General features: G+C 45.4%; 3 protein-coding genes across 3 annotated transcripts; all 3 read right to left on the bottom strand.

Moving 5' to 3' along the window:
* Positions 1-267: 267 nt before the first annotated feature.
* On the bottom strand, positions 268-4,535 carry LOC311143823 (uncharacterized protein; the record flags this gene model as incomplete). Its single annotated transcript, XM_084179705.1, has 4 exons — positions 4,325-4,535; positions 1,752-3,856; positions 807-1,022; positions 268-309 (listed from the first exon to the last, which is right to left on the bottom strand). The coding sequence occupies exons 1-4, from the start codon at positions 4,524-4,526 to the stop codon at positions 268-270; spliced, it is 2,565 nt and encodes an 854-aa protein (XP_084035831.1). The 5' UTR covers positions 4,527-4,535.
* Positions 4,536-5,822: 1,287 nt separating this feature from the next.
* LOC311143822 (zinc finger and BTB domain-containing protein 11-like) lies at positions 5,823-8,200 on the bottom strand (the record flags this gene model as incomplete). The annotated part of the gene is made up of 2 exons (XM_084179704.1): positions 6,584-8,200; positions 5,823-5,950 (listed from the first exon to the last, which is right to left on the bottom strand). The coding sequence occupies exons 1-2, from the start codon at positions 6,918-6,920 to the stop codon at positions 5,823-5,825; spliced, it is 465 nt and encodes a 154-aa protein (XP_084035830.1). The 5' UTR covers positions 6,921-8,200.
* Positions 8,201-13,250: 5,050 nt separating this feature from the next.
* LOC311143457 (chromatin assembly factor 1 subunit B-like) lies at positions 13,251-24,165 on the bottom strand. Its single transcript, XM_084179274.1, has 14 exons — positions 24,085-24,165; positions 23,585-23,717; positions 23,111-23,243; positions 20,103-20,223; positions 19,879-19,982; positions 18,923-19,019; positions 18,650-18,734; positions 18,019-18,112; positions 17,484-17,553; positions 16,795-16,886; positions 16,493-16,652; positions 15,587-16,189; positions 14,279-14,358; positions 13,251-14,021 (listed from the first exon to the last, which is right to left on the bottom strand). Exons 2-14 carry the CDS (start codon positions 23,708-23,710, stop codon positions 13,900-13,902), a joined length of 1,887 nt encoding a protein of 628 aa, XP_084035400.1. The 5' UTR covers positions 23,711-23,717; positions 24,085-24,165; the 3' UTR covers positions 13,251-13,899.
* Positions 24,166-25,076: the final 911 nt, after the last annotated feature.

The raw sequence follows: 25,076 nt of genomic DNA, 5'->3' as shown, positions 1-25,076 counted from the left end.
GCCCAGGCAGAGAGGGAGGGGGTATGTTCAATACCATCTCAGTTCATATTTACAGGCCAGGCAGAGAGGGAGGGGGGTATGTTCAATACCATCTCAGTTCATATTTACAGCCCAGGCAGAGAGGGAGGGGGTATGTTCAATACCATCTCAGTTCATATTTACAGCCCAGGCAGAGAGGGAGGGGGTATGTTCAATACCATCTCAGTTCATATTTACAGGCCAGGCAGAGAGGGAGGGGGGTATGTTCAATACCATCTCAGTTCATATTTACAGCCCAGGCAGAGAGGGAGGGGGTATGTTCAATACCATCTCAGTTCATATTTACAGGCCAGGCAGAGAGGGGGGGGGGTATGTTCAATACCATATCAGTTCATAGTTACAGGCCAGGCAGAGAGGGAGGGATGTTCAATACCAGCGGGTAGGGAAGAGGTGAGGGGTGAGGGGGGGTAGGGGCAGGAGTTTAGGGAAGGGGTGAGGGGGCAGGGGTAGGGTTGGGGTGAGGGGGCAGGGGTGAGGGGGTAGGGGCGAGGGGGTAGAAGCATGGGTAGGGGGGTAGGGTAGGAAAGGGGTGAGGGGGGGGTAGGGTAGGAAAGGGGTGAGGGGAGTAGGGTAGGAAAGGGGTGAGGAGGTAGGGTAGGAAAGGGGTGAGGAGGTAGGGTAGGAAGGGGTGAAGGGGGTAGGGTAGGAAAGGGGTGAGGGGAGTAGGGTAGGAAAGGGGTGAGGAGGTAGGGTAGGAAGGGGTGAAGGGGGTAGGGTAAGGGTAGGAGAAAGACAGTAGTAGTTTGGTTTCCAGTTGCAGTACGTACAGGACAGGGCCAGTGCTTGCCCTCGATGTGCCTGATGCGGTGCATGATGAGGCCGTTACAGTCCTTGTAGGAGGCCCGGCACTGCAAGCAGACGTGGGATGACTTGGCCTTGGGGGCCTGACTGCGAGGACTCCGCAGTTGCTTGAGCCGCGCCCGGCGGATTGAGTCCAACAGGGCGGGGCCTCGGCTAGGCAGGTGGAGGGGCTTAGCTTGTTTCTGCAGAGAGAAAGGGAGAAGAGTCCATTCTGTTAGATAACAGTCAGGAACACACATGGATTTCTTTAGATGACGTTATGCTCTTTTTTGCTGGACAAGCACCCAGTTACGTGGTCATTACATATTGTAGCTTGATGATATATGTATGTGTCGGCTGAGCAATCAATATGGAATGCTATCAAACTCAATTTAGTCTCCAAAAGTAAGAAGTATGTATTCTTTGCCCAGATCTGACATTTCCCAACGTAATCTAAGAGAGCATTAAAGTTAAGTGTCAACATTTTTAACAGTGTGAAAGCAATGCTTCAGTTAGTGAGGCTGATGATTAGACACCTTCCCCTCAGACAGGATTGGTTCAGCCATTTAACCCCTGACTGAATCCTCAGTCTAATAAATGGTGTTATGGAAAGATAACGGTTATTTCCACCCACCCCTGACCTCCCCTGGAGAACTGTGGAGGAAAGCATGGCTGCATATCAATAGTTTCAAACTGCCTCCTTCCCTTGATCTGTACTGATTTCAGAGAATTGGCCAGGTGAAAGTAAGTCCTTCAGTAGACCTATGCTATTTCTTTCATTTACTGTACCTTGTGTTTTCTTGTCAGTGCAGTTGACAGAAATAAGGTGAGGACTGAGAAGAGCAGCAGCCCACTTGAAACTATTGAAACTCGTCCCAAATAATAGGAGAGAACGTGCAAGAACAGCTATACTATGCACCCCTGGTGTGTACCTTTGGTATGTCCCGTGCCGTGCATGCACCCTTTGACCCTGTGGCTCTAACCAGGTGGGGGTCTTTGTGTTGGTGAGAGTTGACAGCCCTTGGTGTCCTCTGCCTCTTGGTTCGACTTTGGCTCACACTGCTCTCCTCCCGCTCCTTCTTCACCATGAGCAGAGTGGGGGGGCCTCCTCTGGCCCTCAGGACCCTGTCCGGGGCCCCCCCTGGACCAAACCTCTCCCCCCTCGAGACAGACCGTGTTAGGCAGATATCCACGCTCTCCTCCTCCCTCTTCACCCCCACCATGGGCCCTCCGGCCGGCCGGCAGAAGCTGAAGAGGAAGCCTGGATCTAGAAGCTTGACAGGGGGCTTGATCTGCCTCTTGCCCAGCTCTGGGGACGGCGGCTCGGGGAAAGGCCCAGCCACAGGTAGAGGGTCTGCTGGTTCCTCCTTGATGACCCTGTACAGAGGATGGCTATGGAGGGGAGGAGGGACAGGGTCAGGGCTGAGGATGCTGTTTTTCCTGCTGCTCAGAGCTCCAGGCCCTCTCTCCGTGACCCCCCTTGCTCCCTGGTTGCACCCTGTCCTCCTGCTCTTCTCTTTGGGCTTACGCTGGGCTCTCCCAGCCTCTTTCATGCCACTCCACTCCGGCTTGGTTTTGGCCACCAGACGCCCGCTGTTGTAGCGGAGCACCCTGACAGTCTCCATGGTAACCTTGTTCCTGGGGTGGGCCCTGGGAGGGGGGATGTGTGTGTTAGGGCGTCGGCCATGTGAGGGGAAGGGCGGGGCTGAGATGGCGTAGTCGGCAGGTTCCGGTTTGATCCGGATAGTAGAGATGTTCCTCTTGGGATCTGGAACTCTGGCGTTCCCAGAGCGGGGCGGGAGGTGCGGATGGGGGTGGCTGACCTCTTCACCCCTGATAGAACGTCTGAGATCCCTGCCTCCGTAGGCCGGCCTGGACACGGGCTGCAGCAGGTCCGGTAACGCCACTTTACTGCGCATGCTCCTGTCGCTGGGCGGAAACCGCCGGGGCTGCCTGGATCTCTTCAGTCTCATGTCCTCCATGCTGATTGGATACTCAGGCTCCTTCTTTATGATCCTGTTCAAGAAGTGGGTGTTGGCGGTAGTGCAGAGAGGGAGGGACAGGGGCAGCCCCCCGAACACAAGCCCCCCCAACCCCTGGGGGTGAGGTTTCCGCCGCTTAGTCAGCGAATAGTTATTGGCTTTCAGCTTCCGGAGGCGTTTCTTCTGCCTCCAGCCAATCAGATCCTCTGGTCTGGGGAGGAGGGACGTCCTCTGTAACCCGAGCACGCTCATCAGCCGGTACTTCTCCAGCGCTCGGAAATGATCTTTCTCATCCTCCTCCACCTCCTCCTCCACCCTCACTATGGGGGCCTCAGAGCCAGCCCTCTGTCTGGAGGAGGTGGAGGCAGGACGGGGGACAGGGTGTGGCTTTCGGCCCAGAGGAGGGCTCTCTGTCCTGGGCAGCAGTCTCTGGACCTCCTGGGCGGCCCCAGGAGTGGAGCGGAGGAGACGGGTGTGTGTGTGGGGCGAGGAGGAGGAGGGGGCGTTTCGGGAACGGGGGGTGGAGGGAACATTTTTTGGGGGGTAAGAGGTTATTTTACAGGAGGGGGATTTGAAGTCCATGAGCTTCATTCTGTGCGTGGGGCTGAGGGGGAGGCCGTTCTGCCCTGGGGGGTGGGGGCTGGGTCTGAGGGGGCGACGGGGCGACCGTCTGGTGGGGCTCTCCTCACCCGACTCATCGAACTGATCCAGAATTAGCCTGAAGCCATCATCCAAACCCCTCACCATTCTCCCACCAGCCACCCTCTCCCTGCCTTCTCTAGCCAACCCCTTCTTCCTGTCCTTCTGGTGGTGGCGGAGCTCCAGGGGAGACCCAGGGCTCTGCGATGGAAAGCCCAGGGCAGGGTGCTCCGTATTGGGGTAGCGGGCGGTGTGGTCCCCGTGCTCCCTCTGGAGGGCCGTGCAGGCCTCCACGGCAGGCCACATGCCCAGATGACGGGCCATAGTGCTGACCTCTGACAGGTCCTCCTCAGACACACACAGAGTAGAGGAGTAGGAGAAGTCCAACAGAGACACCAGGCTAGACTCACTGAAACCTACAGGGCAGGGAGAGGGAGGTGATTAGACAGGCAGGGAAAGTTAAAAAGTTGTTGAGTTAGTGAGATATAATTTTTATCTGAATGAGAGAGACAGAAAGAGAGAGAGAAAAATAAAGAAAGAGTGAGAGAAAGAGAGAGCAGAAAGGAAAGAACGAAAGAGAGAGAAAGAGAGATTAAAGAAAGAGAGGCTCAATATAGGCACAAACATCAGCCCTAGCCCCAAAAACAGATGTTGAGAAGATCAAAGGGAAACAGTGGAAGGAGAGACCAAATATGACGGAGTGGAAAAGTGGAAAAGAAAGTGTGAGGTAGAAAGTGGTGTTGAGTTCATTTCAGAGCAGTAGCCGACATGTCCATGCCAAAACAACATGGGCATCCTCAAAATGAGAGCAGATGGAAGAAAAAAGAAACAAATGGATAAAGAAACCCCATTCAGAGAGGCGTGTGTGTGTGACCGTCTCATACCTGTGAGGTCGATGTCAGACATGGCACTAGGGGCGGAGTCCATCTCAGTGAATACTTCCTGGAAGTACTCGCTCACTGCCACCAGCACTGCCTTGTGGGCGGAGTAAGAGCGTCCGTCTGTCCTCAGAGTGATGTCACAGAAGAGCCCAGCCTCCCGCTGGCTCCTCAGCTTATTCAGCACGTCACGGCTGTGTGACATCATCGTCTGAGAGAGACGGCTCTCACCCACACGCTTCTGTTGGAGGGAAAGTTAGCATGAGCGAGAGGAGGAAAAGAGAACGTGAGAGACGGAAGTATGAAAAGATTGAACATGTCATAGAGAGAGAGAGAGAGAGAGAGAGAGAGAGAGAGAGAGAGAGAGAGAGAGAGAGAGAGATATGAGAGATGAGAGAGAGGTGAGAGAGGTGAGAGAGAGAGATGAGAGATCAGAGAGAGGGGAGAGAGAGAGAGACAGAGAGAGAGAGAGAGGGGAGAGAGGAGAGAGAGGAGAGAGAGGAGAGAGAGGATAGAGAGGATAGAGAGAGAGGAGAGAGAGAGGAGAGAGAGAGAGGTGAGAGAGAGGAGAGAGGGAGAGGTGAGAGAGAGGAGAGAGAGATGAGAGACAGAGAGAGGAGAGAGAGAGAGAGGAGAGAGAGAGAGAGGATAGAGAAGGAGAGAGATGAGAGACAAAGAGTGAGATGAGAGAGAGGAGAGAGAGAGGGGAGAGAGAGATCCTCTGTAGCTCAATTGGTAGAGCATGGCGCTTGTAACGCCAGGGTAGTGGGTTCGATCCCCGGGACCACCCATACATAAAAATGTATGCACACATGACTGTAAGTCGCTTTGGATAAAAGCGTCTGCTAAATGGCATATTATATTATAGAGAGAGAGATGAGAGAGGGGAAAGGTGAGAGGAGAGAGAGAGAGAGAGAGAGAGAGAGAGAGAGAGAGAGAGAGAGAACAGGAAAAAGAACTGCCGCTCTATTCATTAAAATCACAATTTAACCAACACCCATCTATTTTTGTGACGACCTGGACCTACCATTTGGTTTTGAAGTATTGAAACCAAACCATATGATTTAAATGAAAATTATTTGAATAAACATGAATGTAAGAAGTGCTCATCATTTCAAATAGGCTACATGTCGTATTAAAGAGCATAGAAACACTCTAAATGAATTATTTAGGCTATATTATTTCTATTATTACAAGGCTATAGCCTATAAAGAAATACATTGTGAAGCATTTGCAAGAGCGACACTAGGCTGGTAGGTACATAAAGCGCTCATCATTTAAACAACATTCCGTTGTATTAAATCATTATAGTCTGTAAATTGGGCATATAGGCTGTGACTTACTTAGAATTAAATACAAATTAAATGAAAAATGGATCTTGGTTCCCATCTTTGTAAGTTACCTTGATGTTGCACCTGTGTGTTTTATCAGTTTCTTTATGAAAATATTTAGCTAACTCCATGACAGTAGCTAAAGCAAGGAGCTATAGCAGCACACAAGTAGACTACAAATGCATGTTGGGCCAGGCATGCCAGGAGCTCAGGGTTCCATCTCTTACCTCGGGTCTCTTGTTCCTCTGCTCCAGGCACTCTGGACATCCCAGGACAAAGTCTCGGATCTGAAAGTACATCCCTGAGGATGAATCAATAATGTATGTTATTTCAATGATCATCATATCCAACATTTTATTCACAAAACAATCCGTATTACACAAGCAGTGCTTTTGACAACCAACAGGGTCCTAATGTTTTTGAACAGCAAAACAAGACCAGCCATTCTTCAAAATGTAGTTCAACATTAGGTAGCCTTGCGGTTAAGAGTGTTGGGCCAGTAACCAAAAGGTCGCTGGTTCGAAACCCCAAGCAGAATAGTTGGGGGGAAATCTGTTGATGTGCCCTTGAGCAAGGCACTTAACCCTAATTGCTCTTGTAACTCTCCCTGAATAAGAGCATCTACTAAAATGTAAATGCCTAATGGTGCATTATAATAACACCTCTGTCTAACGCCTGCACTTGTGATGAGAAGAGGAATACATTGTTTACACTAGATGATAGATTATAGAGAAGCAACATAGGGGAAGTCAGTCACAATGTGCTTAAATTACAGCCTATACCATTCTTGTATACCTATACCAAGCCTCACAAGAACATTAGACGGACATCTTTCGGTCTATAGGCCACTTTGGGGAACATCCCAAGCGGTTTTAATCATTGTCCTGTGCAACAATGCCATCGATAATAAACCATCCCACCCGTCCAGACTCACCCTCCCACCAGTAGTTCTCTGCCACTGATCTGTACGTGTCTTCCAGGGAGTGGTGGCGCGTGCCTGGCCGCCGCCGGTGGAAAGTAGAGATAGCCCCGAACCGTCGGTCCTCGTCCAGCACCTCCCGGTAGTGGATAAAGCCTCTCTCCAACTTCTTACGGTACAGCAGTCCGTCAATCATCTCGAAGTTTGGCGAGCAACCCAAGGACTTACGCCCCGTCACAGCACGGGAGGCGTCGGGCTCCCCCGCGAGCACCCGCACTCGGTCCGGTAATTTGGATGGAGAAAATGTGTCATCATTCGCGTATTGTGTCTTATAGTTGCAGTCGCCGGCCATTTTAGCCGGACCTTTTATTTTTTATCTGCTGTAAACTACTTTTCCTTATTGAGTATATCCCTCTTCCTCTCCGCCGTCCGAAAGCAAAAACAAAAGCTATGTCCCCTTGCACTGGTCTGGGGATTACAGCAGAGGGAGCCGTCTGTGCGTCACGGTTGCAAGTTTCCTCCACCTAAAAGTTGTCAGTGTCTGGTGTTGTCAACTCCACGTGGATGCGGTGACAGCAGTGGACTGTTACAAATGATTAAAGACGGGTCAGGAAAACATAGGATGAAATAGACCTAAGAAACTTTCAAATTAACCTATTGGCAACCTATTTGGATAGGCTATTTATGTTGCATTCCAGTGTGTGGTTAAAACCATTCACTGAGACAATGTGGCACGTTTAGCCACTAAAATCAAAAAGTATCCAATAACAGTCTGCAGCTCAATAACTATGTAACCGATTTGTTAGAATAGGAGAATTGTCACCAGCATATTTCCATGAAGTCAGCATATCTTTGGCGATCATCCATACATTCCAGGGTCATGATCATAATCCGAATAGAGCAGTCTCATCAAGAGTCAGAGTGGATATCCTACACAAACAGGGGTAATTCAACAGAGACTAAACGTACACCCCCTTGACAAATCCAATAGGTTATTTGATGATGATGGAGCCAATGAAAAAGTGAATAATATATTCCAGATTATTATAATGTAGGTCTGGATAGACTATATTTCAGTGGCAAGGTTAGTTTGAAAGAAAATACACTTTGATTCTTCATTTTCCCAAATGCCCATAATGAAAATGTTGGCTAATTACAATCGAGACCACCAATAACAAATGAGGAATATCGCGCCAAACACAGGCATAAACAAGTGATACAATGTAACCAGCTACTTTTCTTCTTAGTTCACATCACGGGGCGCGACAATGTATCACTGAAGTGCCAACGAGCCAAATCAACAGATGTATCCATCCTTTTCTGCTTACAATTGCAATTGTCGGGTAGCCTTTGTAGCTAAATGACGACGACTCACTATTCCCCTGGTGTAACTTGTGATTTGTTTCGCTAACTCGGAAGCAACATGATGATGCAGCTATCTGTCCAGCATCGCGAGTTGAACAACCTATTCGTGAATCGAGGTGTTTCGCCGATCACCACAAATGTTCAAAATGTCAAAATTATGTATCCAAAAACAACACAAGACTCCCGTCTGTGGTATCCGACTCATTCCATATCTCTTCCCTTTACGCAAAACAGGTCAGATGATCAAATAATCCCATTTTTTAAAACTCGTAACCTTCTGTTGGTTACCACATGACAACCTAACATCATTCTAACACTCACAGGATCTTCCCCCTCCTTCAGTCAATGCCTATTAGTAGACACTTTAAAGAGCCCCGACCATAGACTATGCGATTGGCCATTGGAACTGCCAGTCAGGCAGTGTTTTTTTAATGCATCAAGATAGGTTGTTGACGTCAGTATTGCCTCAGTGCACATTGCCAAATTGATTACTGAGAAATAGAATTGATACAATAATTCCGCTACTTCTCTTAAATCAGCCAATACCTCTCTAGGGAATTCATATAGGCCTATTCTTAGATTAATCTTATTTTGCATTCAGACCGAGAAATGTGATCAGAGGCCAAGCTTTCAGGCATTCTTCTGCTACAGGCTATAAACATAAACATGTTTACAAATGCACCCACAATGTTGTCATCTAAATGTATTCATGTGAATGCATAATGTGTTGTAGGCTAGATATGTGACCCCAAACTGGAATGGCAGGAGTGGCAGTATTTGATTTCATTTTATATTACTCTATGTAGAGTAGTCCCTTTATTATAAGGATTATGGGCTTTACAATCAAATTAATAACATGCTTCCAGTTGTATGTAGTTTAGGTAAGGCATTATCCATACTGGCCATGTATCGTGAGATTTTGAGTGAAAATCTCCTTCCATCAGCAAGGGCATTGAAGATGAAACGTGGCTGAGTCTTTCAGCATGACAATGATCCCAAACACACCGCCCGGGCAACGAAGGAGTGGCTTCGTAAGAAACATTTCATGGTCCTGGAGTGGCCTAGCCAGTCTCCAGATCTCAACCCCATAGAAAATCTTTGGAGGGAGTTGAAAGTCTGTGTTGCCCAGCGACAGCCCCAAAACATCATTATCCATACTGACTGTTTGATGTAAGACCAGAGTGGACCACCCATGCAAAAATACACACACACCAAGCCCTCAAACATGCAACTGACTGTATAACAGACTCTGTTGTCCTTAACCTAAACATAATCAACATCATCATCCTCTTCTACTTCTTCATCCAAGGCATGACATGCAGCAAGCAAAATTAGTGATGGAGACAAAATATACAGTGGGGGAAAAAAGTATTTAGTCAGCCACCAATTGTGCAAGTTCTCCCACTTAAAAAGATGAGAGAGGCCTGTAATTTTCATCATAGGTACACGTCAACTATGACAGACAAATTGAGGAAAAAAATCCAGAAAATCACATTGTAGGATTTTTTATGAATTTATTTGCAAATTATGGTGGAAAATAAGTATTTGGTCACCTACAAACAAGCAAGATTTCTGGCTCTCACAGACCTGTAACTTCTTCTTTAAGAGGCTCCTCTGTCCTCCACTCGTTACCTGTATTAATGGCACCTGTTTGAACTTGTTATCAGTATAAAAGACACATGTCCACAACCTCAAACAGTCACACTCCAAACTCCACTATGGCCAAGACCAAAGAGCTGTCAAAGGACACCAGAAACAAAATTGTAGACCTGCATCAGGCTGGGAAGACTGAATCTGCAATAGGTAAGCAGCTTGGTTTGAAGAAATCAACTGTGGGAGCAATTATTAGGAAATGGAAGACATACAAGACCACTGATAATCTCCCTCGATCTGGGGCTCCACGCAAGATCTCACCCCGTGGGGTCAAAATGATCACAAGAACGGTGAGCAAAAATCCCAGAACCACACGGGGGGACCTAGTGAATGACCTGCAGAGAGCTGGGACCAAAGTAACAAAGCCTACCATCAGTAACACACTACACCACCAGGGACTCAAATCCTGCAGTGCCAGACGTGTCCCCCTGCTTAAGCCAGTACATGTCCAGGCCCGTTTGAAGTTTGCTAGAGTGCATTTGGATGATCCAGAAGAGGATTGGGAGAATGTCATATGGTCAGATGAAACCAAAATAGAACTTTTTGGTAAAAACTCAACTCGTCGTGTTTGGAGGACAAAGAATGCTGAGTTGCATCCAAAGAACACCATACCTACTGTGAAGCATGGGGGTGGAAACATCATGCTTTGGGGCTGTTTTTCTGCAAAGGGACCAGGACGACTGATCCGTGTAAAGGAAAGAATGAATGGGCCCATGTATCGTGAGATTTTGAGTGAAAACCTCCTTCCATCAGCAAGGGCATTGAAGATGAAACGTGGCTGGGTCTTTCAGCATGACAATGATCCCAAACACACCGCCCGGGCAACGAAGGAGTGGCTTCGTAAGAAGCATTTCAAGGTCCTGGAGTTGCCTAGCCAGTCTCCAGATCTCAACCACATAGAAAATCTTTGGAGGGAGTTGAAAGTCTGTGTTGCCCAGCGACAGCCCCAAAACATCACTGCTCTAGAGGAGATCTGCATGGAGGAATGGGCCAAAATACCAGCAACAGTGTGTGAAAACCTTGTGAAGACTTACAGAAAACGTTTGACCTGTGTCATTGCCAACAAAGGGTATATAACAAACTATTGAGAAACTTTTGTTATTGACCAAATACTTATTTTCCACCATAATTTGCAAATAAATTCATTAAAAATCCTACAATGTGATTTTCTGGAGAAAAAAAATCTCATTTTGTCTGTCATAGTTGCACAATTGGTGGCTGACTAAATACTTTTTTTCCCCACAGTACATCACTGCTCTAATGACAGATTCTGCCCTAAATGTACTTGTGTACATTCACCTGTGGTTGGAAAGACAATGTGATCTGTTCTAGTGGTTATTAAGGCTCTTAAATGCTCATAGGATACTGGTCTAGGGTTATGAAGCTACAAGTGGCACAGCCTTTCCACCTTTCTGCCTTATTATTGCTACTCAGATTTGTAAGTTGTCGCCTCACATATATCTAAGGTCAGTTTTGAGGACGGTAAGCTGATTGTTGTTGCAGGATATACTGCCCATGTTTGGCTTTCTCGGTGGAGGAAGGTGTGGTGAAGGGCTACGACAGGAGTCAAAGATAGACACCTTTAAAACAAGAGGGAGACAGAGGTTTTAAGCTGATCCTGGGTATGTGTCAAAGGGCAACTTCTACCTGGAGTCAGATGCCAGAAACACCTCATGAAAGATGAGGTGTTTAATTGATTCTGTGATCATCTCTCTATGTGTGAAATGAAACCAGTGTCTACAGAAGATGTCTGCCTCTCACATAATCTCTCCTGTGACCAGTGCTTGACTCAATTTGGGTTCCAAAGGAGCAGGAGCTCTACAATACGTTTGAGCTAATATTCTATATGATGGAACAGGAGCTCAAGCAGTAGAATATTTGAGGGGCCGGTACACAGCTCCGGTGAGCTCCTGCCAAAGTCAAGCACTGCCTGTGACCTTTCAACTCATTGTAGTCAGGCAGGTCAAAGGATGTGCTTGTTCATGAAGGTTTGTGAATAGTTATACTGTGCCTATAGCTAAGGCAGGGAGTGACCCTCATCAACAAGCAGTGTGACTTTCACAAGGACTCATCAACCCCTCCTCATCCCCCTCTCTTAGGCATTGGCCGTGTTCGAGAGCATCAAAACCGTGATGTATCATGGGTAAATTGTGACTGACTGACTGATCTACAAATAATGAGTCGTTATTTATGATGCAAGGTGATTTGTAGATCAGTCAGTCAGCAGTCGCCTGCAATGTCAAACAAGCCCATTCTAATCTCATCTCAATGTCAGACAGGGCGAGTCTTAAAAGTATATAGTGGCTTCCTCTCCGTGTTTTCCTTCCCTCATACACTGTTCTGGATAAGCCAATAGGATACTTGTTTTTACCTGTCCGATTCAACATCCATGTCTGCCAGGTGTCAGGTATCCTCAGCACTTCGGTAGATGGATAGATTTAGTTGAAAACCGGATGTAACTACCATTTTTGACTTACTTACATAGGCCATTGATGAATTTCCTCCATCTCACTAGGTTCAGGGGCAGGTTTTTCCTCTGCCTGAACGTATCTCCTCCAAGTGTTTCTGGGTCAACCTCTCTTTCTTTTCTCCATGTGGGTTCCATTTCAAGGACCGCCAGTTTTCGTAGAGTGTGTCCAATCCAACTCCACTTTCTTCTTTCTATTTGTAGTTCAACATGTATAAATGACTGTAAGTAAATTATAGTGTCATGCTAGAGCCATTCCATTCAATCGGTATATCTAGACAGTCTCATCTCCAAAGGAGATCAGGGCAGTTGAGACCTGCTTTCTCTATGTAAAGAATGTCTTGCCATGCTCGTGTGCTTGAATATAAAAACAGTAGTAGTATGATCAAATAGCCACAGTAGCCTACTAGGCCACTGTTATAACTGTAAGTTAAAGCGGGTACAGCCTCAGTGTTCACAATAAACGCGTGCCAGAAGTTGCACAGAATTTTCACAACATTCAAGTTTGTGCTCAGCAGACCTGAAATTTGTTCAGTGATTAGAGGGAACATTGTCCCTAACCCTGGGAGTAGTAATATGATGGGTCCCTAACCCTGGGAGTAGTAGTATGATGGGTCCCTTACCCCTGGGAGTAGTATGATAGGTCCCTAACCCTGGTAGTAGTATGATGGGTCCCTTACCCCTGGGAGTAGTATGATGGGTCCCTTACCCCTGGGAGTAGTATGATGGGTCCCTAACCCCTGGGAGTAGTAGTATGATGGTTCCCTAACCCTGGTAGTAGTATGATGGGTCCCTAACCCCTGGGAGTAGTATGATAGGTCCCTAACCCTGGTAGTAGTATGATGGGTCCCTAACCCTGGGAGTAGTATGATGGGTCCCTAACCCCTGGTAGTAGTAGTACACTGCTTTTCATCAGAATGTTTTTTGAGAGACGCAGCAAATACATTTCTTTTTTTAGACAAGCATTATTGTATAAAAATGTTACCAAAATCCACAGCATTATACACAGACATTCATATACAAAAATATACACTACATTACCAGAAGTATGTGGACACCTGCTCGTCAAACATCTCATTCCAAAATCATGGGGGGACCAACTCCATTAATATGGAGTTGGTCCCCCCTTTGCTGCTAGAACAGCCTTCTCTCTTCTGGGAAGGCTCTCCACTAGATATTGGAACATTGCTGCAGGGTCTTGCTTCCATTCAGCCACAAGAGCATTAGTGAGGTCGGGCACTGATGTTGGGCGATTACGCCTGGCTTGCATTCGACGTTCCAAGTGTTTGATGGGGTTGAGGTGTGGCTGAAATAGCAGAATCCACTAATTTGAAGGGGTTTTCACATACGTTGTATACATAACTTTGTATATATAGTGTACCAATATAACACTAATACAGACAATCATTCAGACAAAAGTCAATGTCCATTGCGTTTCATACTTGAGCTAGGCTTCATTTGGACTGAGGTGGTTTATCTTAACTTAAACTTCTTGTTTCTTATCCTTTATTTTCATTTTACAATAACAACCTGGTTATCCACCAAAAGGTGCTACAGATTCAGAACGTCAAGTTACAAAAACGTACAGAATAATGTTAGGAGGAAACGCCAGTCTTCGCTCTGTGAACTCTTGTGAGCATGTACGCGAGTGTTAGCTGAGAACACCAGTCTCTATGCAGTTTTATAGGCTAGACTCCAAAAGTGTGTGTGTGAGAGTGCGAATGTGATAGTGTGTGTCAAAGTGTGTGTGTGTGTGTAGGATGATAATATGTGAGTTGCATGTTGACACCACTCTCTCTGTGCTGCTCTGTACTCATGCTTCAGTGTTCTTGGTAGCGTGGGGTCCTTAGGGGTTGGGTGTGGACCCTGAGGCTGGAGCCACCCCTGTCTTGCCTGCCAGGGTGCTGGTCTTGGGCCGCTTGGACTCTGGGGGCTGACACACAGGGTCAGTGGGGGGAGAGGGCCGTTCTGGGGGAATAAGTTGAACCAAAAGAGATGCATCAATCACAGGCAGAACACTGGACTGGATAAAACAAACAGTTCTTAGGAATAAGATTTCACATAATTTAGTATACTCAGATGTTAATTTTGTTTCATTAGTTGGGCTCTCAGAGGCAGACCCCATTACAAAGACCGGTAATGATAATACTGTCCATAGCCAATCGCTGGCCTTGTTGTAAAGTGCTTGGCCAATCCCGGCGTTAGTTGTTGCTGGATATACTGACCATGTTTGGCTTTCTCTGTGGAGGAGGGTGTGGTGAAGGCAGCTGGAGATCTGGAGACGAAGGGAGTCAGAGATATCCGTCTGAAAACAGAAGGTAAGAGAGCGAGAGAACTGTGACTTCGAGGGGGATTCTACCCGGCTCTTGAGTAGGTGGCTGAGGAATTAGTCCCATCTAAGACCACAGTAGAATTCAACATACAGCTATTATTCTATTAGTGTAGGCCTACATAAGAAACACTCCCACCTTATTTAGGATTCATTGATAAAAAGTAAACCTGCAAATAATAACAAATCGAACTTCACTTCTGCCCCTTCTCTCCTCATTCAATCTGTGTTTATATAGACTGATGTCACACACGGCCCATCCATTGTCTGCCGGCAGCTTCTCAGGATAATCAGCATTTGATTAGCTGTGGGGGGTTCAACAAACCCTGAATACCAGACAGGGTTTTGTTCTGACAGACAGTAGATAATGACCAAACACACCGCAAGCGCTCTCATTATTTTGTCACACACACACAAAATGAAAAGTCATCTGCAGCATCTGAAAATCTAAGTTTACAAAATAATTCACAACCATTTCCATAAATGGAAACAGTAGGGGGAAAATGGTTCAATGTCCTTCCCTACACTAAGCATGCTGCCTGGCAGGTGCTCCCATCTCCCACCAGCCTCTCCCCATCTAACTGCTCCTTTCCATCCAGTGATGTGGCATATATTTACCTACCATAGTCTTGCATTAACGAGAGAGAGCGTAGCCTACATGCCGTGTGCTGCCTTTACATTCAGGCTAGCTCGTTTTAGCATCTAGGCTATAGCATCAAGCAGCATTACATTTACATTTGAGTAATTTAGCAGATGCTCTTTTCCAGAGCGACTTACAGTTAGTGCAGTCATCTTAAGACAACTAGGTGGGACAACCACATATCAAAGTAAGTAAATTTTTCTTCAATAAAGTAGTTATCAGCAAAGTCAGTGCTAGCAGGAAAAGTGAGATTTTTTCTCTTTTTTACTGAGATCAGGATTGTTATGAGATTATGGACCAGGGGCAGCCATTACAGCGAGGAGGGTTTCATCCATCCCTTGATTGTAGCGGTGGCTCACATAATGAGGGATTCAACCAGGATCAAGGTACATTTTAGCATGCAAAAAGCTACTCACACTCTCACATTATACACGCACCAACTCTGACTCACAGGCATACATATAAACAGAGACAGGTAAAGACACACACAAACACAGACACACAATGGTCTGTGGATAAAAAAGTAATGACACGATCCATGACATCTTGTATTTGTGCTCTTACCTGGGGGCGGGTCCTTTAGGGGTGCTGGGGCCCAGGGTTTTACCGCTGCTGCATTGGGCCTTTGGGGTGAGGCAGGGCTGGGATATAGAGGGGGAGAGGGGGGTGTTGGGGGTAGAGGGGTTGAGGGGGGTGTTGGGGGTAAGGCTAGGCTGCTGGGGGGTGGCGAGTGTGCTGATGCTGGCTGTGGTGGGGGTTTTGGGGGCACTAGCAGCAGGCGCTTTGGGGGTGCTGGGCTTGCCCCACCCCTCCAGGGTGTTGAGGGTGATCCTACGGGGCTGGGGCTTGGCTTTGCCAGGGTTCTTCTTCTCCTCTCCTCCAGGGGCCAGAGGAGTGGCAGGGGAGGTGAGGGAGGATAGGGGGGTGCTGGGGGCCTCTTTAGGGTTGGGGTGAACAGGGGCGGTGCTCTCTGTGGTTTTGGGGACAGGGGACACCGTGCGGGCCGCTGCAGCCTTCTTGCCCTTCTTTTCAGGGCCGTTGCCAGGGGTGACGACCTCCAGGACGGGGGGCTCCTTGAGGGGGGTGCCCAGCTCGCCAGGGGAGAAGGACAGGAAGGAGCAGTAGCCGTCTGTAGACGACACCGCCAGGAAGGAACCGTCTCGAGACCTACAAAAGGATATGACATCACTAAAGAGACTGGGTGAAAACACCACAGACTGGAACAATGCCACACAACAACAACAACAAATTAAACAGTAGTTAGAAGTTACCCCTAAACACTGATACAGGATCAGATATTGTTCAGTGCAGTTTAGGATTGGGAGTAGTAGGGTCATCGGATCCTAAATCTGTGGTCAAGGAATCTTCTACCTCAAGCTCATCAAAAACACAGAAATAGAAGATACAGTATCTGCCTCAAGGAAGAGAGTGTGTGTGTGTGTGTGTGTGTGTGTGTGTGTCTGTGTCTACCAGGTGAGGTCGCTGAGTGTGTGGTAGTGGAGGTTGGAGACGTAGCCGAAGGGTAGGGTCTGCTGAGTGTCATAGAGGAAGATGGAATCCTCGGAGGCCACAGCAAACAACAGTCTGTAGGGCAAGCCAAACGTGTTGGGCAGGGGCTGGGCACTGCCATCTGGGGAGCAGGGAGAGGAGTGGGGAGGAGGGAGAGAGAGGAAGGGAGTTAGCTATCCTTTTATATCTTGGGTAATATAGTTTGCTGAATAAATGAAATATATAAATGAGTAATAATCAGTAGAAGAGCTGTGTGTCTTTACCCTCTCCCTTCTTGGTCCTCAGCTCAAAGTAGACGGGGCAACAGCGTACAGCCAGGGTGGCTTTAGCAGGGCAGGGCAGGTGAGCTATGGGCCTAGGATGCATCCAGTTTTACACTTACTCTGATACAGTCACAGATACACACTAAGAGAGCAAGACCTTTTAGAGCTCGGACGATAAACTGAAAATGATCGACACTGATCACTTATTGCAGGCATTTGGCTGATATCGTTCATTACGAAATGTGAAGTTGTAAATTAAATGTTTGCTAATATGGGTGATTGTTAATAGGACAATTGATGGCTACAACCATCAAACTAGTAGTAGTAGTTTTAAGGATAATTCTTTTTTTGTTAATGGTGCACATTAATGTTATAAACGTATTGTTCTCGCATCAATTCAGGCAATTTATGGCAATATGGATGTTAGTCCATATCACCAAGCTCTAAGACCTACAGTAGGGCAGTGGTTCCCAACTCCAGTCCCCGGACAAGCACACCTGATTCTACTTGTAAACTAATCATCAAGCTATCCAACAAAATGTGTGTTGTTGGGGGTACTGGAGGATTGGAGTTGGGAAATACAGACCTAGAGCAACAGACCCAGAGAGAGCAGCTAACTCCAGACCTGGACAGTTTCAGTTCAATTAATCTGTATTGTCCACAAATGGCTATTGGTTGGCAGCAGTTACCTCTTGAGGCTCTTCCTGGAGAAGACGTAGGTGGTGTTGGTGATGTTCTCCCCTGCCTCCACACACCCCGCTACAGAGAGAGACAGAAAACAGACAGAGGAAGGGGGGGGGGGGGGAGAGAGGGACACAGAGCGGGACACAGCAGTCAACTAGCTAGCTAGGTAGCTGTTTAGCTTTCTAGCACATTCACTAATTTGTTTGTAAACAATTAACAAGCTACCACATGTTCTTGTCAAATTGTCAACAGAGCAGCTAGCAAGCAACAAGATATGCAAAATAATTTAAATAAATCAGATTTGAACATTCAGACAAGTCGCATGGCCAAGAATCAGTTTTGTATCTGACTTCAAACCACCTACGAAGGTGGTTTAAAATGTGGCTTGAAATATCTGAATCCATGTCTGTTTTGGCTGTTCAGACTGCAGGAAATAAAACTGATTCGAATCGGATGCAGAAAAATAGTATTTGAGTCACTTCAAACTGCCAATGTGAACAAGGCTTAATTGTTTCTGTGTGTGCGGGTGCGTGTGTTTACCTGGGGCGAGCAGGAAGGAGCCGTCCGGTGTGAAGGTGAGGCGTCTGAAGAAAGACCTCATGCTGTCGTCATGGAACATTCGGTACTGTTTCACCTGCTCACAGACATTAATGAATGTTCGGTGTGTGTATGATTGTGTTTAGTGTCAATGTAAATTGTGTGTGTAAAGTGTGTGTGTGTGTGTGTAGACGGGTTGGTTGTTTAGCAACAAAACTGACACATACGGGGCAAAACAGACAGAGTTGGCTTAGAGTGTTGACAACATGTAAGCTATAGTTCGTCTCCAATGTTTATTGTAAAACATAAATACATTGGCACAATGAGCACTTGCCTCAAATACATCGTTACAGTTGTTGGTTAGCTAGCTACCGAAGTTTAGCCATATTAGCATTGGCATGAAATCAGTCAAAACACCTCAAAACAAGACATGGTATCAAGAACAAGATGAAACTGGCTGAAGCAAGTCACTTACGATTCCCCACATGGTAGCTTCTTGTCATTGTTGGTAGCTATCTGGCTATGCAGAATCACAACACAGACTTCTGCCCCATTGAAGCGTGCACATGGTTTTCTTGACGTTGTCAGCTAACCCATCTATGGGAGAACATTTGTCCACTCAGCTCATACTGACCTCTCCCTCCGCAGCTGATCCAGAGCTCATCTTACTGACACTGTAGGCCTTCCTCCTGCTCTGAGTACTGTACACACGCATCACCCTGAGGGAGGGAAGACAGTCAGATTATCAATCATATCACATTGTTTAAGAAGGTTCAGACCTTATCAATCTACGAGTCCATGTTGGTTCATTGTTTACGTATCATGTTAGTCCCACTGATCACTGATAAAAGGAGAGACAAAATGGCATCTTACGGGAGACCAGTGGCTGTGTGTGTTGTGTTCCTACCTGTCACAGCTGAGTGTGGCCACATACTGGCCCAGCGGGTCCCAGGTCACTCCCTGCACATAGCTCTTATGGTCGTTAAAGATGCACAGCTTCTGACCTGAGAAATACAACAGTTATTACCTGTGTTATACTTATTTCTGATTGGCATTCTAGAGCATGCATTATTTCCCTATAACGCTCGGTATATTTGCACGGTATAAATAAATGGCTATAGTTCATTCTTACATGTTCTATGTTTGAGCTGCTTTTGAAAGCAAAAGCTGAATTGAAAACATAATTGGCATTTTCATAATGGCTTTCTAGGACTGATGGTTTGGTTAGCTAAACTAGCAAGTCTGGTTGTTTGGTTACCACAGCAACTACTGTAGCTATCTAGTAAACTTGCTCTCCACTTCAGTGGATGTTGAACACATTTCTAGTGGCAAATGTGTTAAATTATAGCCATGGTATAAAAGGGATAATCAACTCGGGGCTCTATGCGTTCTCTGGAAAATAATGCAACTCTGTGGAATGTCAGTTACACTCCGCTAGCGCATCGTGGAACACACCTTCCACGTTGTTCATTATTTTTCATAGAACGCATAGCCCCTCATTGATTATCCCTTACTGAATAACATCCACACACACACACAATATAGACAACACAGAGGTATACAGTTGTGGCCAAATATTTTGGAACCCTTGCAGATTTCTTAAATACTAAACTTTAGGCCACCACACCTTATTGGTGCCAATAATTTTGTCCATGCCATGTCTTTATTTTCTAAATTAAAAGTTTTAAAAAAGTTTACAAAAATACTATTAATTCTGCAATGTTGAAAATCCAATAAGGTGAGGAGACCAAATGTTTTTCTTCAATTTTAACTTTAGAAGACATAGGGAATTATTTAAGAAAAGTGCAAGGGTGCCAATATACAGTATTTGGCCGCAACTGTAACTGAATAGACACGTCTTACCCTTTGTTACATCCCACATAATGGCAGTGTTGTCCACAGAACCAGAGACCATGAAGTTCCCATCCCGGGTCCAGCTGATATCATACACATCCTCAATGTGTCCCCTACAAAACACAACACCATTTAAACAATGCACACACAAACAGTCACGAATGTGATTATGAAGTAATACACAGGGAGGGAACAATGTATTATAGATAAGGGGAGTGATTAAAGGGTCTCACCGCAGGGTCTTGACCACGCTCCAGCTCTCCTTGTTGAGCTGACAATCCTCCTCCTCCTGGAACGACGGGGTCTGCTCAGGCTCCTTACTGTCGTTCAGCTTCCACAGCAGGATGGCTGAATCTGTTACACACAGTCATCAACACACAGTCATTAGCACACACACATGGAACAACATAAACTGTGGACTGAGTATTTGTTATCAAAGCAGTCTACAACAAGCTAAATTAGCAGATGAAGTCACTGACGATGGAAATACTCGCACATATTTTGTGCAGGAGTAGAGACATGTCGTTTTCTCACTGTCTATCGGTGTATGCGTCTGCACGAGTTTCAAAGTGAGCCATGCCACAAGACAGGGCGCGGGAGACATGCTCGCGAATGGATTTAGAATATTGATAAGTGGCAGTTGGGACATCGAGTGTGCATCGTCTCAATGCTCATTTTGGCCAAGACACTTGCAGACTCGAGTGATCACTATCGAACACATCAGCAAGTGGCCAATATATAAAGTGTTTAGGGGCCAAGTGTTCGGTTTGAGATTCTGCCTAGCTATGACTTGAACATAGTAAAGTACAAAAAAGACATGCACTCATTACTGTAAGTTGCTCTGGATAAGTGTCTGCTAAATGACTAAAATGTAAATATAAATAGCGTATTATTGTTCAGTGTTGGCATCAATTGATTACAATTGGAGATGCTGATCACCCTTGTTCCATTTTATTTGTCAACTATGCTATAGTTATATTTGCTATATATGTTATATCTTTATGGCAAACCATTTTCTGTCATACAGATGCAGTCAAATATACTGGCACGTGGCACCAATGATGTACAGTGGGGAGAACAAGTATTTGATACACTGCCGATTTTGCAGGTTTTCCTACTTACAAAGCATGTAGAGGTCTGTAATTTTTTATCATAGGTACACTTCAACTGTGAGAGACGGATTCTAAAACAAAAATCCATAAAATCACATTGTATGATTAAGTAATTAATTTGCATTTTATTGCATGAGATAAGTATTTGATACATCAGAAAAGCAGAACTTAATATTTGGTACAGAAACCTTTGTTTGCAATTACAGAGATCATACGTTTCCTGTAGGCCTTGACCAGGTTTGCACACACTGCAGCAGGGATTTTGGCCCACTCCTCCATACAGACCTTCTCCAGATCCTTCAGGTTTCGGGGCTGTCGCTGGGCAATACGGACTTTCAGCTGCCTCCAAAGATTTTCTATTGGGTTCAGGTCTGGAGACTGGCTAGGCCACTCCAGGACCTTGAGATGCTTCTTACGGAGCCACTCCTTAGTTGCCCTGGCTGTGTGTTTCGGGTCGTTGTCATGCTGGAAGACCCAGTCACGACCCATCTTCAATGCTCTTACTGAGGGAAGGAGGTTCTTGGCCAAGATCTCGCGATACAAGTTCCCATCCATCCTCCCCTCAATACGGTGCAGTCGTCCTGTCCCCTTTGCAGAAAAGCATCCCCAAAGAATGATGTTTCCACCTCCATGCTTCACGGTTGGGATGGTGTTCTTGGGGTTGTACTCATCCTTCTTCTTCCTCCAAACACGGCGAGTGGAGTTTAGACCAAAAAGCTATATTTTTGTCTCAACAGACCACATGACCTTCTCCCATTCCTCCTCTGGATCATCCAGATGGTCATTGGCAAACTTCAGACGGGCCTGGACATGATTGACCGTCATCTTGAACTTCTTCCATTTTCTAATAATTGCGCCAACAGTTGTTGCCTTCTCACCAAGCTGCTTGCCTATTGTCCTGTAGCCCATCCCAGCCTTGTGCAGGTCTACAATTGTATCCCTGATGTCCTTACACAGCTCTCTGGTCTTGGCCATTGTGGAGGTTGGAGTCTGTTTGATTGAGTGTGTGGACAGGTGTCTTTTATACAGGTAACAAGTTCAAACAGGTGCAGTTAATACAGGTAATAAGTGGAGAACAGGAGGGCTTCTTAAAGAAAAACTAACAGGTCTGTGAGAGCCGGAATTCTTACTGGTTGGTAGGTGATCAAATACTTATGTCATGCAATAAAATGCAAATTAATTACTTAAAAATCATACAATGTGATTTTATGGATTTTTGTTTTAGATTCCGTCTCTCACAGTTGAAGTGTACCTCTGATAAAAATTACAGACATCTACATGCTTTGTAAGTAGGAAAACCTGCAAAATCGGCAGTGCATCAAATACTTGTTCTCCCCACTGTATATAAACCCTGGATTGCTGATGTTATGTATTGGCCATTGAGCTGCTTTGAAGCCACCGGTTGGCCATATTGGCACTCCTCAGTAGGATGTTGCAAGGACAAAATTACATGTATTTAATTATTCTTTAGGTGTAGTGGGGACAGTAACATTAGTCATGTCTAAAAATGATATTTTAAGGAAATTGTTTTTATATCTTTTTTATGTTTAGCTCACATAATATAATTTAAAAGTATGAATTAAGGTGTCTGTAATAGAATGAATGCGGCAAAGACAAATGCAGACATTAACAAAGCATTTCTATAGCTTCCAAACTATTTTTTACAATGGTGGGAGAGTACCAAGATGGAGGCATGGTGGCTTCAACACAGCGCCCTGATCAGTAATCTAGTGTATACTGTATAGGCTATAGAGCATTGATTGGCACCCTTGCACTTTACAATGGAGAAGAATGTTCTGTTTTATCTTTTTTAAACCGTTTGAATGGCAATTCTTACCCTGTAGGCACCTGCAATGTATCACAGATTTGATTAATTACACAGTAAATGAGAATAATTACCTCTAACCAAATTAATTCTGATTTTGAATAATTTCAGCTTAGATATTTTTCTTCTCTTGGTCCTGTGCAGTTGTAAATCAAAGAAATACACGTATAAACATATGTTTTTTCAACATATTTTAGAAGAAATAGTGAATCATGCAAGGGTGGCAATATACTGTATCTAATCACATCTTTATATATTACAGTCCCGCTGTGTTGATATATACGTTTACTACGTCGAGACCCACCATCTCCTCCAGATGCGAGCAGCTCGCTGTTGGGGCAGAAGCGCACCACGTTGACAGCCTTGGTGTGCCGTGCCAGGTTGGACAGGAAGTCCACCACAGCCTTCCCATCAGGCCCCATCTCCACACGCCACAACTGACCACAGGAAGTGACATCACACATTACAGCATCACACAGACCCACTACACTCGTTAGGTCATTGTCTCTCTTAATAGCATATCACCATACAATGCATTATTAAATAGTTCCCTTACTAAGCTCTCTCTGTGTGTGTGTGTGAGGCACTCTGCTAATGCATACAAAGTGTTCACAGTGTGTGCGTGTATGTATGTGAGAGAATGAACGATAGAGAGCAATAGAGAGATATAGAGACTGGTCTCAATTCCAGATTGGACCCTTGAAACAACCCCAGAGAAGGAATGATTAAACGACAATGGCGGTGTTGTTTTAAACAGATAACGTTAGTAGCTACTCACCCTGACAGTGGTGTCCACTCCTGCTGTGGCCAGCCTGTGTATGCAGCCCTCAGAGTTGTGCTGGAAGTCCAGACTGTAGACAGGCTCTTTGTTGTGCCACGCAATCTCACATGTTATCACCTTCATCTTGCTACTAAATACAGGCAGAGAGTAGCTAACAGTAAAGATGTCATAGCTACAGAGAGATACTAGCTAGTTAGCTAGTTACAGCAACTGAACAAACAACAGCTGTTGTGTTGTTGACACCGACAGTCACTTGCAATACATACTGAGAAGGCAGTGGAGAAAGTTGGGCCATTACCAACTTTCAAATGCTTATAGTTACATTCATTGTTTTAAAGAGTTAGCTTGGTAGCTACTGGTTTGCTTAGTAAAGCCAGGGCCAAGTTAGGTTAATTAGTTAGCTCTGTGAGATGAAGTACACCCACTTGCGAACACACATGAACATTTATGTTATATTAAATATTTCATTATTCAGATATGCATTTATCTCTGCCTACCAGTTTTTTCCACTGTTTAACTTTTCTGCTGCGTCCCGCGAGGAGTCGAGTAAACAATCAGAGCAGCGAAAAACAACATTGCTTTCCCGCGTAGAGTTCGGCCAGAACTTCCGGTAGAGAAGTAAGCACTGATAGGCTGAGAGGGGAAGGGGCGGGTAATACCAGAGTAGTCCAGGGTTTACACGAGCTTCTATAGCCACAGATTCCACAGCCACAAAGTCAAAATTGGCACACACAAAAAAGTGCTTTTTGGTCTTAATTTAAGGTTAGGGTTAGGTTTCAAATCAAATGTAAGAAGACAAATTGTAGAAATGGGCGGGGTTTATGACTTGGTGTCTATAGAGCTCGCCAGCTTGTAGTCCTAAAAACAGCCATTCCTATGGGCAAAACTAACGGGGAAATAATAGGGTTTTGGAATACACGCCGAAAATAAGGTCACAGGTTAACACAGGCTAATGAGATCTTATATGTTTTGTTCTATGAGTTAACATGACATTTATGAATTATGCATTTATGCAACGTTTTTTTCAATGACAAATGCTTAAGACAGTGATGTTAGCTGATGATTATCTCATAGAACAAAACCTATAAGATCTCCTAAGCCTGTGTTTGCCACAGACCTTATTTTCGGCATTTATCCAAAAACCCTACAAAAACTCCATACATTTTCCCATAAGCTTCATTTAACGAACCATGGTGGTTAGTGCCTACAAAAAGACGCCATTACTATAGTCCGCCACAGTGGACACATAAAAACACCCATAATACCCATATAAACACAGAAATGGTTCCAATGTTGTTGTTTTTCGCCATTCATTTTTCACATTGTCAATTAATTGTGTTTGGTGTAGGCTTATCTTGGCGTAACGTTTTGATAGCTGTGTAATTCTCTCTCGGACAACGTGAGTTTTATCAATATATTCGCCTCAATTTACTCTTAAACATTCTCAACGCGAATTATTGATACAAGTTACCTTATCCGAGAGAGATTT

Source organism: Coregonus lavaretus, assembly GCF_964263955.1.
Source record: "Coregonus lavaretus genome assembly, chromosome: 16".
Classification (NCBI taxonomy): domain Eukaryota; kingdom Metazoa; phylum Chordata; class Actinopteri; order Salmoniformes; family Salmonidae; genus Coregonus; species Coregonus lavaretus.
The sequence above is the reverse complement of the archived record's forward strand: the minus strand, read 5'-3'. Positions and strand labels throughout refer to the sequence as shown.

What these genes read in the sequence shown, in the direction of transcription:
- LOC311143457 (XM_084179274.1), bottom strand. Translation starts at nt 23,710, where the DNA reads ATGAAGGTGATAACATGTGAGATTGCGTGGCACAACAAAGAGCCTGTC. An exon ending in GATCAGCTGCGGAGGGAGAG is followed by an intron (nt 18,113 to 18,649) that starts GTCAGTATGAGC and finishes GTCTGTGAGCAG; the next exon opens with GTGAAACAGTACCGAATGTT. An exon ending in ACACTCAGCGACCTCACCTG is followed by an intron (nt 16,190 to 16,492) that starts GTAGACACAGAC and finishes ATCCTTTTGTAG; the next exon opens with GTCTCGAGACGGTTCCTTCC.